This window comes from Blennius ocellaris (genome assembly GCF_963422515.1).
Source record: "Blennius ocellaris genome assembly, chromosome: 4".
Taxonomy (NCBI): Eukaryota; Metazoa; Chordata; class Actinopteri; order Blenniiformes; family Blenniidae; genus Blennius; species Blennius ocellaris.
Genome location: NC_137653.1, coordinates 14,359,227 through 14,371,436, shown reverse-complemented (window position 1 = coordinate 14,371,436; position 12,210 = coordinate 14,359,227). Strand labels below are relative to the sequence as shown.

The 12,210-nt window shown below is 40.2% G+C and overlaps 1 protein-coding gene across 1 annotated transcript in view; it reads left to right on the top strand.

Annotated features, from left to right (window-relative positions):
* The window catches only part of LOC308129042 (inositol 1,4,5-trisphosphate-gated calcium channel ITPR1-like), a 64,913-nt gene that overhangs the window by 23,044 nt on the left and 29,659 nt on the right, over positions 1 to 12,210 (top strand). Inside the window, 14 exon segments of the mRNA XM_080494794.1 lie at positions 53 to 226; positions 355 to 429; positions 550 to 687; positions 783 to 908; positions 1,023 to 1,223; positions 1,330 to 1,581; positions 1,961 to 2,086; positions 2,184 to 2,312; positions 4,214 to 4,334; positions 4,471 to 4,655; positions 4,748 to 4,896; positions 4,979 to 5,090; positions 6,404 to 6,439; positions 11,832 to 11,879. Of these exon segments, the coding sequence (XP_080350920.1) occupies positions 53 to 226; positions 355 to 429; positions 550 to 687; positions 783 to 908; positions 1,023 to 1,223; positions 1,330 to 1,581; positions 1,961 to 2,086; positions 2,184 to 2,312; positions 4,214 to 4,334; positions 4,471 to 4,655; positions 4,748 to 4,896; positions 4,979 to 5,090; positions 6,404 to 6,439; positions 11,832 to 11,879 (1,872 nt within the window).

Sequence of the window (12,210 nt, the reverse complement as noted above, 5' to 3'; positions counted from 1 at the left end):
AGCTATATTTCCTATTCGGCTGCTGTATTGCATTCACTTTCTATTTCAACAGGTCCAGTTGTTGGTCACCAGCCAAGATGTGGAAAATTACAAACAAATAAAGTCAGACTTGGACCAGCTGCGCTCTATTGTAGAGAAGTCTGAGCTCTGGGTGTACAAGAGGCAGGGGCCGGATGAGGGCATGGATGTGGCAGAGGTGCTCTCCTCTGAGTCGGTACATAAAAAGGTAGAGTGTGTTATATATTATTAAAACCAAAGTGTTGACCCTGGAAGCACAGCCGGCGCCAAGTATCTCCACCGCAGTCAGGTGACATTGTCTAATTTAGTTTTTTTTTTTCATGAAATCTTCTGCAGGGACTGTCTGGGGGAACAGACAAACCAAAGAAACCAGAAACCACAAGCAGCTACAACTATAGAGTGGTAAAGGAGGTACAAACATTCTAATTATCTATGTATATCTCCCCATAATGGCTGTTTTCTTACAGCCCTAAAAACAGATTCATTTTACAGATTATTTTTTTCCCTTGACTTGTCTGTACTTTCTTGCAGATCCTGCTGCGTCTCAGCAGGTTGTGTGTCCAAGAAGGTCTGTCGGGTAGAAAGAGCAGGAAACAACAGCAGAGACTGTTGAGGAACATGGGGGCTCATGCTGTGGTGCTGGAGCTCCTTCAGATCCCCTATGAAAAGGTATCAGTCACTCTAATTATTTAAAATGCTCCTCACTGCCATGCTTTTTTTTTTTTAATGCAAATGGCCTGATGTTTATTTCATCACATTCTTAGGGGGAAGATTTGCGCATGCAGGATATCATGAAGCTTGCCCATCAGTTTCTACAGAACTTCTGTGCTGGAAACCAGCAGAACCAAGCCCTGCTGCACAAGCACATCAATCTCTTTCTTAACCCAGGGGTGAGCTGTTCTGCACAATAGCCACAGTTTGACTGGAAAAAAAGCAACCATATTGTTTTGACTTTAAACAGCAAACTTTTTCTCTGCCTCTGCTTTGTTTGTCCTCTCATCCAGATCTTAGAAGCCGTCACTATGCAGCATATCTTCATGAACAACTTCCAGCTGTGCAGTGAAATCAATGAGCGTGTGGTTCAGCACTTTGTCCACTGCATCGAAACACACGGTCGCAATGTCCAGTACCTCAAGTTCTTGCAGACAATTGTCAAAGCAGAGAACAAGTTCATCAAAAAATGTCAAGACATTGTCATGGCTGAGGTCCTGCTTCTTTTTTCTTTTTCTTTTTTAACTCTATTTTGAAGTGTGTTTCAGTGATGCTTCTCTTCATCTCATCATCTAAAGATGTGTTTGCTGTCTCCTACAGCTGGTGAATGCTGGTGAAGATGTTCTGGTCTTTTATAATGACCGCGCATCGTTCCAGACCCTGGTTCAAATGATGCGATCAGAGAGGGACCGCATGGATGAGAACAGCCCCCTCATGTACCACATACACCTGGTGGAGCTCTTGGCCGTCTGCACAGAAGGCAAGAACGTCTACACTGAGATCAAGTGTAACTCCTTGTTACCGCTGGATGACATAGTGCGCGTGGTGACCCATGAAGACTGCATCCCAGAGGTGAGATATGAATCACGTGAAGCAACTCTGAAGGTTTGACACATGGAGACTGTGTATGAAGCAAACACGTTTGTAGATACAGAGACTTTGATTCTGATCAAATCCATTTGGTATATTAACTGCTGCATCAAATATGTTTCACTTTCTTCCACCGCCACTGGCTTCAAAGAAGATTTGAAGCTTTTTGTTGTTTTAGTTGCTGAAGCTGGAACTTCTTTACCTGCTGTGTTACTCCATTTTGCCTTCATAAAATGATCCCTTTGCTGTTTAGTCTTTATCAACCAACAATCAAAATGAACCAAGAAATGCACATTCTGTGATTTTGTAGTTTGTAGCATTTGGCTGGAAATCTGATTTCACATTGATGTCAATGTTCAAGGTGAAGATCGCTTATATCAACTTCCTCAACCACTGCTATGTGGACACTGAGGTTGAAATGAAGGAGATCTACACTTCCAACCACATGTGGAAACTCTTCGAGAACTTCCTCGTTGATATTTGCAGGGTAAGAAAATGCCTCATGGACTTATACTCTGGAAATGAAGACATTGAAAAAGAAAATTGGGATACATTTTCAGTTTCCTTGCTTCTCTGGTGTTCAGGTATGCAACAACACAAGTGACCGTAAGCATGCGGACACAATCCTGGAGCGCTACGTGACCGAGACAGTCATGAGCATCGTGACCACTTTCTTCAGCTCACCTTTCTCTGACCAGAGCACCAGCCTGCAGGTAACCATGTCACAGCACCAGCTGCAGCATGTAGGAGAGCCTTAAATAGACCAAACATACAGTACTGTATAAAACGTTAAGGCAGGTGTTTGTAAAAGTGCAAAGGATCCATCAAGTGTCTCTATCAGGAAGGCATCTGAGAGGCTTCAGATTTACTTTGAATCAAGACACCAACTCATTGGAGCTAAAAATGACAATGGGTCCTAGGTGTGATAGTGTGGCCTCCATAGGAAGGTCTTTTTTGGGATTGTAAGAATAGACAGATGGACTTTACCCACCCTGTAAACGCAAAACATCTGTGGTCCAATCCCAAGTCTGTTTGGAAGAATCGTCCTGCAGAGATACTTAAAAATAAGTGTGTGTGCAAGTGTACTAAAAACCAAAGTGCTCTATAATTTGTCTCTGACTGATTGTCTTTCGGCGTATTCATATTTTATTAGTTATTAGTTTATAGTTTTATAAATTACAAAACCATAATTCCCCCTTTTTCGTTTTTTCGGTTTGTTTTACAATCCTCTAAAATGTACGCACAGTAATGTATTGACATCAGCTAAGTTTTACTCCCAAAATGAACAGAGTAGATGTGAATTGTGTACTTCTCTTATAGTTTTGTCCCGGTCCCTTTTATGTATGTTAGACGCCGATACCATATCTTTACATTCATATGTAAATACAAACTAATGTCCTCTGTACAATTCTTGTGGTGTTAAAGGTGGCTATCAGAACAAATGTGAGTACAGCAAGAGCATATCGTAGCTCCCCTTTCTAACTTTAAACAGAGGGCGGAGAAACTCTTCAGATTGCAATCATCTGTGAAGTGCTGCTCATGGGTGCTGCTTCCACAAATGGTGAAATTCTCAGAGTTTCTGAGAATTGGATCTGCTGATTGACATCATTGGGAGTCCTTTCAGGGAAGGAATGTCCTCCTTTTCCAATTCCCATGTGTTTATCACGGACGTGTTTGTAATGTCCAAAGAGCTCTGCCAACCATGACTAAGTTGAGATAGTTAGTTGTGTCTGTGATAGTTGGCATCCTGTTGTCCTGATTAATCATGTCCTTTGTTGTTCCCTTTATTTTTAGAACAGAAGTTTTATAACAAAATATATCAAGCACTTCATCGACTTATTATTTTAGTGCTCTCATGTTGATTTGGCTGCCTGTCATTTGTTCACATATTCTCTTTAATAATAATGAAAACAATCTAGAAAGGTGTTTTTGTATGTGTGTGTGTGTATATATATATATATATATATATATATATATATATATATATATATACACTTTTCACCAGCTATGAATCATTTAAATGATCCCTTTGTCTTATTCTGGTTTTATGAAGTTGTATAACAATGATATGACTTCATTTGTAGATTAACAAGTGAAATATCACCAAGTATGTCAGTCTCCCAATAAATTATTATCCTGTTAAGTGTCATTTGTGAACTAATCTTCATCATTGCTCATCCATGTTTTATTTTTTTACTACTTGTCTTGTTTGCTACAGGCTTCTCTGTTGGGGAAAATATTTAAGGTATTGAAATTGAATTCAGTGATGAACTCAAACTGGGTGTTTCCAAACATAGTTTGTTGTTTCAGATGACAAATTGTGTAGCTTGTTGCTTCTCATGTTTGTGTGTGAGTACTCTGTCGAAGTACATGTGACGGATTTTCACTGGGTGAGATTTATATTTGTCCGGGAAGATAGAAACCATCAACTGTACTGTGTGTGAGTCTGTTTGTGTGTTTGTGTGTGTTAGTGAAACACAGTGGCGGTGGTCCTTATAGTTGCAGACGGGACTTGGACACTTTTTCCTGTCAGGGTCATTTAACTTCTACCTAGATAAAGTATTGATCAATGGTCTCTCTCTGTCTTTTTTTCCCCCTGGTTTGATGCCCTCAGACTCGGCAGCCTGTCTTTGTGCAGCTGCTGCAGGCAGTGTTCAGGGTCTATCATTGCAACTGGCTGATCCCAATCCAGAAGGGCTCTGTTGAGAACTGCATTAAAGTGCTGTCTGATGTTGGTAAGACAAAAACCTCCTGTGACACCTCAATAATTGCAGATGTAATATTAAGTCAACTTCATTCTAGTTATCAATTGAATCAAATTGATCTTGATTCTACTTATTATCCTTTTTTGTGCCATTGTACGTACACCAGCGAAAGGCAGAGCGATAGCAATACCCGTGGACCTGGACAACCAGGTAAACAACCTATTTGTGAAATCCAATAACATCGTTCAGAAGACCGCCATGAGCTGGAGGCTTTCTGCTCGCAATGCCGCTCGAAGAGACTCCATCGTAACTGCATCACGAGACTACAGGAACATCATTGAGAGGCTGCAGGTGAAGCTGTCTGTTGGTTTATTAATTTAATATTTGGTCATCAAAATGTAATCAATATTTACTTTAATGCCAACTCTTTGTCTGAAATGTAGGACATCGTGTCAGCTCTTGAGGATCGTCTGCGTCCGTTGGTCCAGGCTGAGCTTTCAGTTCTGGTGGATGTGCTTCATCGGCCCGAGCTGCTCTTCCCGGAAAACACAGAGTCGCGCAAAAAGTGTGAGAGTGGAGGCTTTATATGCAAGTAAGCGAAACAAATATCGGGCAACTTCACAACTGGGCATACACGAGTTAAAATATACTCAAGTGCTACTCTGTCTTTGCAGACTGATCAAACATACCAAGCAGCTGCTGGAGGAAAATGAAGAGAGGCTGTGCATAAAAGTTCTGCAAACACTTCGTGAGATGATGACAAAGGACAGAGGCTATGGGGAGAAGGTAGGTGATGTTTGCCAAGAATGGACAAAGATCGATTGGTTGGTTAATTGGAATTAATTTAAAAAAAACAACAACAAAAAACAACAACAACAACTAAGAAAGGAATCTTTGCATTTGATAATATAGCAGTTATTGTTATACATCCATCTATATGGAATTTATACATAAACATGTATACATATCCAAAAACAATTGAATAAGTTCTAATAACTTAGAAACCCTGCAGTTTTCTATTAGTCAAATAATTAAAAATAACCAACTTCCTATGCTATTTTTTTATTGGACCACCACAATGCACAATACAAATGTACGTACAGTTTTTGACTGTTTTTGAATATAATGTATTGATAGTTTATCTCGGCGATTTCTATTCGCCTATTACTCCCACAACATGAAAGGTCCTGATGTTGCAGCAGTGAAGTGGGATAGCATGCAAAGAATGCAGAGGAAGAGGGGAACATTTAATATATAACAGTACATGTCATGACGCAATAAAGTACGTCTATGGATTATATGTACTATGTGTGTCTGCATGCGTGTGTGAGAGGTAAACAAAGGTGTCACGATTATATTGGCATTTTCAATTCTTTCTGTATTTCTTTTGGTAGAAAATGCCAACATTAGGGGGTGTACTCTAGAGTCTGTTTAGTTGCCCTTGATGACATTATGCAACATTTGATTAAGCCATTGTGAAACTGAATGTGACCACAGTGTAGCCGCTGTCACCCATGAAATGTTTCTTGATCCATGATCATATATCCAGCTCCGAAGGCAGCACAGAACAATTCAGTCTCCTCCCACAGTGATACACGCAGATATTCTTTTGGTGAATTAATGCACACAGAGTTTTATCAATCATTAGTTAAAATGTCAGTATAGGATCGGATAGCAAGTGGAATGATCCAACAAGTTGGAACAGTTTGATCCAAGAAATGAGCACGAGTTGATGTGCAATGACAATAAATTGGTCCACATTAGCACTTTAGTAAGATACATGGTGTTACTTGACATGACATCACAGGACTCACACTGAATGCAGCTCACACACACACTGCCTGTCCTCTGGCTTGTCCTCTCCGTCACCGTCACATCTGCAGTCAGTATACAGGCACAAGTCACCCCTCTGTCTTTCAACCAGAGTGACTGCACTAAAGCTACACACTTTGGATGCTATCTCTTGACAAATGTGGTTCCTCTCTGCTGCTGAAGTACTTCACCACCTGACTAACATGTCATTCGGTTCCAATGACCTCTGCTTTACCTTCCTCCTTCCTGTGTGGTTATCTAACACTTCAAACCTTGTTCTCTTTCAGCTCAGGGCCTTTGATGATGAGATGGATATGCCTAAGGTTGTTTCTCCTTTTCTTCTATTCATGGCCTCGTTTCCCTGAGCTTCTGTCTGTTACATCTGCCTGATAGTGTATTAGCAGGCCTGTAGCAGTATTTTAGCCGCTGTCGTGGCTGTGTGGGGGCTCTAGGCACAGCTGGTGACAAACAGTGGTACTGTAATTCGGCTTAAAACGTCCGCTGCATTGTCTGCCATTAAACTGCATGTAGATTAATTGAAAATGATGGGATAGAGAGATGATGGGAGATGTGTGCTGTGGCTGACTGCATGTTACTCAACACAGTGTAGTTATCTCAACTTCCTGAGGTGAGTCACTGCTGGCCGGGCCTCCTGCCAGTGCTGCGCTTGTGTCTGCTCACTGTCCTCAAAGGCAGACATTTGGCCAAAATGTTTGTTAAAGTGGAGTCATTTCAGGACATGTTTACTCGACATTTCAGTGGCAGGTTGATTTAAAAAAAAACAAACAAACCAAGCATGCATCTTTCATTAAAACTAGGTTGAAAACCTGTGAAAATGAGTTTTCAAGAACATGTAGGCATGGAAATAAAAGATACTCTGGTCAATTTAGGGAATTATTGAAGAGTTATTCGCTATGTCAGTTATTTATAAATTCATAACAAAGAAGCTAAAATGATTTAAGGATTTTTCAGACGCGACAATGATTGCCCCTTTTGAAAAAAAATGAATTTATTAATTCATTTGTTAGAATTTATTAATTGAAAAAATATTTTTAGATACTATGTTTTACATTGCTATGATGACTCATTAGCTCAAATCACAAATAATAAAACAAAACATTTTAATATATTTATAGCAATACATTGTTAGTCTTTGTAGGTTCTTTTTCCCAGTCTTTTGTCCAGTGTATGTAAAGTCTTTGTGATATATAAATATTACTTAACATCAACCCCAACATCATTATGAATGTACTTTAATAGGAAATTACTTGCCTAAGTACCTCAGTATTATAATAACTTACTAAGACTGCATAGTGGCATCGGTGTATCAGTTCACCCTGACCTACTCTTCCTGTGTGGTACTTTTAAATAAAAAAATAAAAAAAAGATCCTCTTATGATGATGGTAAAACGGATAAACGTCTTCCTCATTTCATGCAGGTGTTGCACTATCCAACTCTGCTGGGTGTTTCCCCTGCATCCCCTCTGCGCACCGTTAGGGGGCGCTGTCGCCGTGTTCTTCCCGGAGAAGTGTGCTTAATAATGAATGCGAGGGGCTGTGTCCTAGTTTTCATTGCCTGCAAGCTGCACGATTCCTGGGCCTCTGCCAACTCTGGGCTGAGGTTACATAAGATCCTGGCTTTTTTTTTTTTTTTTTTTTTTTCCTGGAACTCAGCCCCGCCGCTGATGTGTGACCTTCAGCAGTAATTGCCAATAAAAGTGTGGAGGAGCTGTTTACCCACACCGCTCGTGTGTGTGAGTGTGCACACCTGTTTGTGTGTCTGAATGCAAAGTTTTACACAAGAAAAGGGTGTGAGTGAGAAGAGGTCGTTTGCATGAGTTTTCTCTCTCTCTCTCTCTCTCTCTCTCTCTCTCTCTCTCTCTCTCTCATCAAACGCTTTATATCCTGTCTACACATGAAAAGCCGCTCTGAAGTGAGAGTAGCAGTTGAAAGCAAACCTAAATGTAGCTCTCCCATGTCATAACCTTGATTTTTTCACTCACCCATTTTCCTCTTTTGGCCTCTTTAAGTTATGACACAATTCTTTTACGACTGCAAACATTCACCACTTCCTTACATGCCCTTTAAAAATATATATATATATATGAATGCAAACATACATGCACCATGCATAAGCCTAATCAATTTGTTTGTTTTTTGGGGGGATTTTTTTATGTGGTTGTGTGCAGATGTTGAAGCACGTAATTTAAGAGGAAATGACCGAGTATGGCCACTTGTTTAACAGGAATTGTTGCTTATGTAGGTCACATGTTGCTGGTTCCCACTCACTGACATTGTACACAGTGTTGAGTTTCTTTTATAATCAAAATGTCGGAATGTAAATGCCACCCCATTTTCCAAATGTCAGCGAGACGATTATCAGTTACATCCATTGCTCTGTTACTAAAGACTTATATAAGAGCCAGATGGGTTCAGGATGCACAGAATTGTTGTTGTTTTTTTTTTTATTATTACTTAAAAGCCACCCTCCTTACCTGGCCTCTTGTGCGTGTGGTCCAGGAAAATCAGTTATGCAACTCCTTCATGTAAAAAGTTAAGCATGTTTCATTCCATTCACCTTCCCTTTTCTTCCAGAGACAAACGTGTCACGAGATTGACTGAGAGGAACCATCTATCTTTAGCACCATGCTTTTTGTTGTTGTTGTTTTTATTTAGTTTTGGTTTTTTTTTTAGATGGAATGTGATCTGCATTTTTTTTTTTTTTTAATCCACACAACCCGTTTTAGCTCACTCGCACATCTGTGCTGTGCCCTTAATGGTCAAGACAGAAAATCATTTTACAGTTTTGGTGTTCAAGTGGGTCAGTAGCAATGCAAATGACAGAGTGCAGTCTTTTAATTTAGTCTGCCTCTCTGTCTGCACACAACAAGCAGTGCAGTGGTAAACCGCAGTTTTCAAGCGACGCACTGCTGATTCAAACACGATCCGGCATCATCATGCAAAGACACATTTATATATGCACTTAAAAAAAAAAAACAACAACAAAAAAAAGCATTATGGACTTCCTGAGCGTGCATTTATTTCCTTTCAGTTTATACCTCGACGTGTTAAACTGATCGGGGGTTTGCCCCAGGGAGATTCCAGTTTGGTGGACGTGGCAGCTGTGAGGGGTTATTCTGCGGTGTGGTGTGGCGTGTGGCGTGTGGCGTGTGGTATGTGGCGTGTGGCGAGGTGCGGGGTGATTCAATGTACACATCTACATCTGATCAGCATGTTGCTGTGCAGTTTGATGTGGCGACGGTGAGAAAGGACCATCCAGTTTGTGAGTCCTGGCCACGTCTCTCCCGACCCGCTGCAGAACTCTGATCCCTCCATATTGTCTGCAGATCAGATCAGATCAGTTGTTGTGTCTGTGTGAAGTTTTTTTTTTTCTTTTTTAACAGTTAAAATGGGTGCATTTTTAGCAGAAGCCTGGTTGGAATTCAGCAATAATTAAGATGCTGCAAAACTAATACATGAATTACAAACTTATTCATGTAGCCTTTAAATATAATGTTGTGAAAAGCCACAATTTTTTTTCTTTTCTCGTGAATTGATGTGACTATATCCTGTTTTTTCCCTTTATCTTTCACACGGTGTGCCTGCCATTTTCTCACTCTGCCTCATGCTGCTTTTTTCATCCCCCCCTACCCACACACAGAATAACAAACGCAATCCATATCTTTCATAGCTGTTACCTGCTTTAAAAAAGCTTTTTCCACTTTATTAAGAGTCAGAAAACTTATTATTGTAAGGATTTCAGTTGTGAGGATTCTTATTGTTACATACTTGTAAACACTTTTTCAAACTAAACAAATTGTGAAAGATTTTTTTTTTTTTTTTTTTTTTTTTTTTTTTTATATCTTTTCAGGGCTCTTCGCTTCATGCTCGTTGGGTAAATATCTCCTTGGAAAAGTAATGTTGATCCACCTCATCGGTGCTTTGTCTACAGTTATGTCATTCACATGGTTAACTTTTCAGTATGGCTGCCTCTCACATTCTTCAGCTTGATTTGGCCCCGCCTGTTAAATCGAATGTGGTTTTCAGTCGTGTGTTTTAGCTGAGGAAGGGCATTAAACTATACTCACGGTGCTAAACTTTGAACAGAGCAGAGCAATCCATCAAAAGTGAAAGCTTTTTTTTTTTTTTTTTAAGTGCATGTTTCATATGAACAATGTAAATCTGCCCATAGTATGTTTTGCTTATTTTCCTTTCTTGTCATCTCTCCTCTCATTGTTGCCCTCTGTGTTTTTTGGGTGACAGATGGCCACTGTGAGCAGCCCCGTGCCGTCGGTTTAGTGGCCTGGTTTCTTTTGGAGCGATTATGTAACTCTAACCTCATTGCCCCTTGCCTCTCTTTTCCCCGCTCTCCTGCCCCTCCTCGTGTGTCTTTTTACATAACAATGTATCTGGAGCTTCGCTGTTTAAGCAGTTTCTTTTTTTTTTCTGTGGTGAGCACACACTGTACATACAGGTGCCACGTTTTTACTGCCAAATGTTGTCTGGTCTGAATTTCTATTGTTTGGGTGACGTGTTTTTTTTTTTTAAATACCGCACTTTGGGAAATGTGTGGTAAATCATTAGAAATGGGTTAATAAGAAATCAGACTTTAGTCTTTTAGAAATACAGGCTTTTTAGTTGAAAGCTGTTGCGCTTAGACACGTTGCTACTTCTTTGTGTTATGAGTGACGTTCATAAGGCAGAAAATATACTGGAAAAAAAACTTCCAGAGGTATTCAGTTGTGTTGATTCTCGAGGAAAAACTGTTCACTGACGTAAAAGTAGAACGCAAATTTCCAACTGGCATGACCTGGTATGTAAGCGGTGAGTCTATTATGAATGAGTGGGAAATGATCTGCATTATAAAGAAATTGCCTTTTGTGAGTATGCAGCAAGTCATGACAGCTTCAGGGAGTAACTGTGTTTTGGCCGACGTTCAAGACTTCATGACGACAAACTCAAGAGGGTTCTGGTTTGAGCGCCAAATAAAAGGCCGTTGAATCACTCAAAAAAGCTTTTGACTGGCTGCCAATGTAACTGGTGCTGTCGCTTTTATTAATACGCCAGATGTTTTTCCAGGTGAGAAGGTAATTATCCCCAGAGAATAAATCACTTGCTTAATCCTCGTGCTTCACACTTCAATACACACGTATTTCACCTCCTAATGAAACACGGCAGATAGGTCTTAGAAGAATGGATAGTTGCACTAAAAACATGAAATTGAATAATCAAAGGAGACTTAAATAGGAACTCTGTCTTTGTCTTGAAAACTGTAACAACAAAATCATGAATTGATGAAATTAGGTAATCCTCATTTAATGCGACTAATGATACTGGCTATAATCATCATTAAGTGAAAGATACGTCTTATTACTTAAATGTGGTGTCCTGAAATGATGAAATGAATATCTACATATTTGCTGTCCAGATTCTGTAAGTGACCATCATATTTTAACCCCAACATGCATCAAAAGTCCATTTAAAGTTCAGCCCTGCACACGTCTCCTGTCCCTGTTGTAATGTTTCCCTGGGTTTTGGCCTCGCAGTAAAAGCATGGCACCTCTCTTCGCGCAGACGTTTGCTTGCACTTGAAGCGGCTGAATGCGAACATGACGTGGTTATTAGCCTGACAGTTGCCTCCTCTGTGCTGCATGAATACTAACCCTGTGTTTGTATCTGTTGGACCACTGTGCTCACACTGCTCACTGCACCCAGCAGCTGGATCAGAACCAGCCTGAGAAGCTGTTGGAGGACCAAAAGAGGGTATGTACTTGTAACGGCACTGCAACTAAACTAAAAAAAAACTCTGACAGCAAGTGGATTTGTATACAGAAATATTGCATCTTAAATGAAAAAAGTTACCCTGGTTCCTTATTGTGCTTCTGACCCCCCCACCCCACCCCCCACCCCACTTTCTGCTTCAAGTTACACCCAACTAATCAGTCACAGCTATTGTTTAACTGAAGCAAGGAAAACATGCTTCTCTCTTTGTAATGGTGTTTATGTAATGCAGAGACTCCACTTGGCCTCAGGCATGTCTATAAAAGTGTCTGGCACCGATACCGGTGCTTCAGAGTAACACTATCGATTTTAG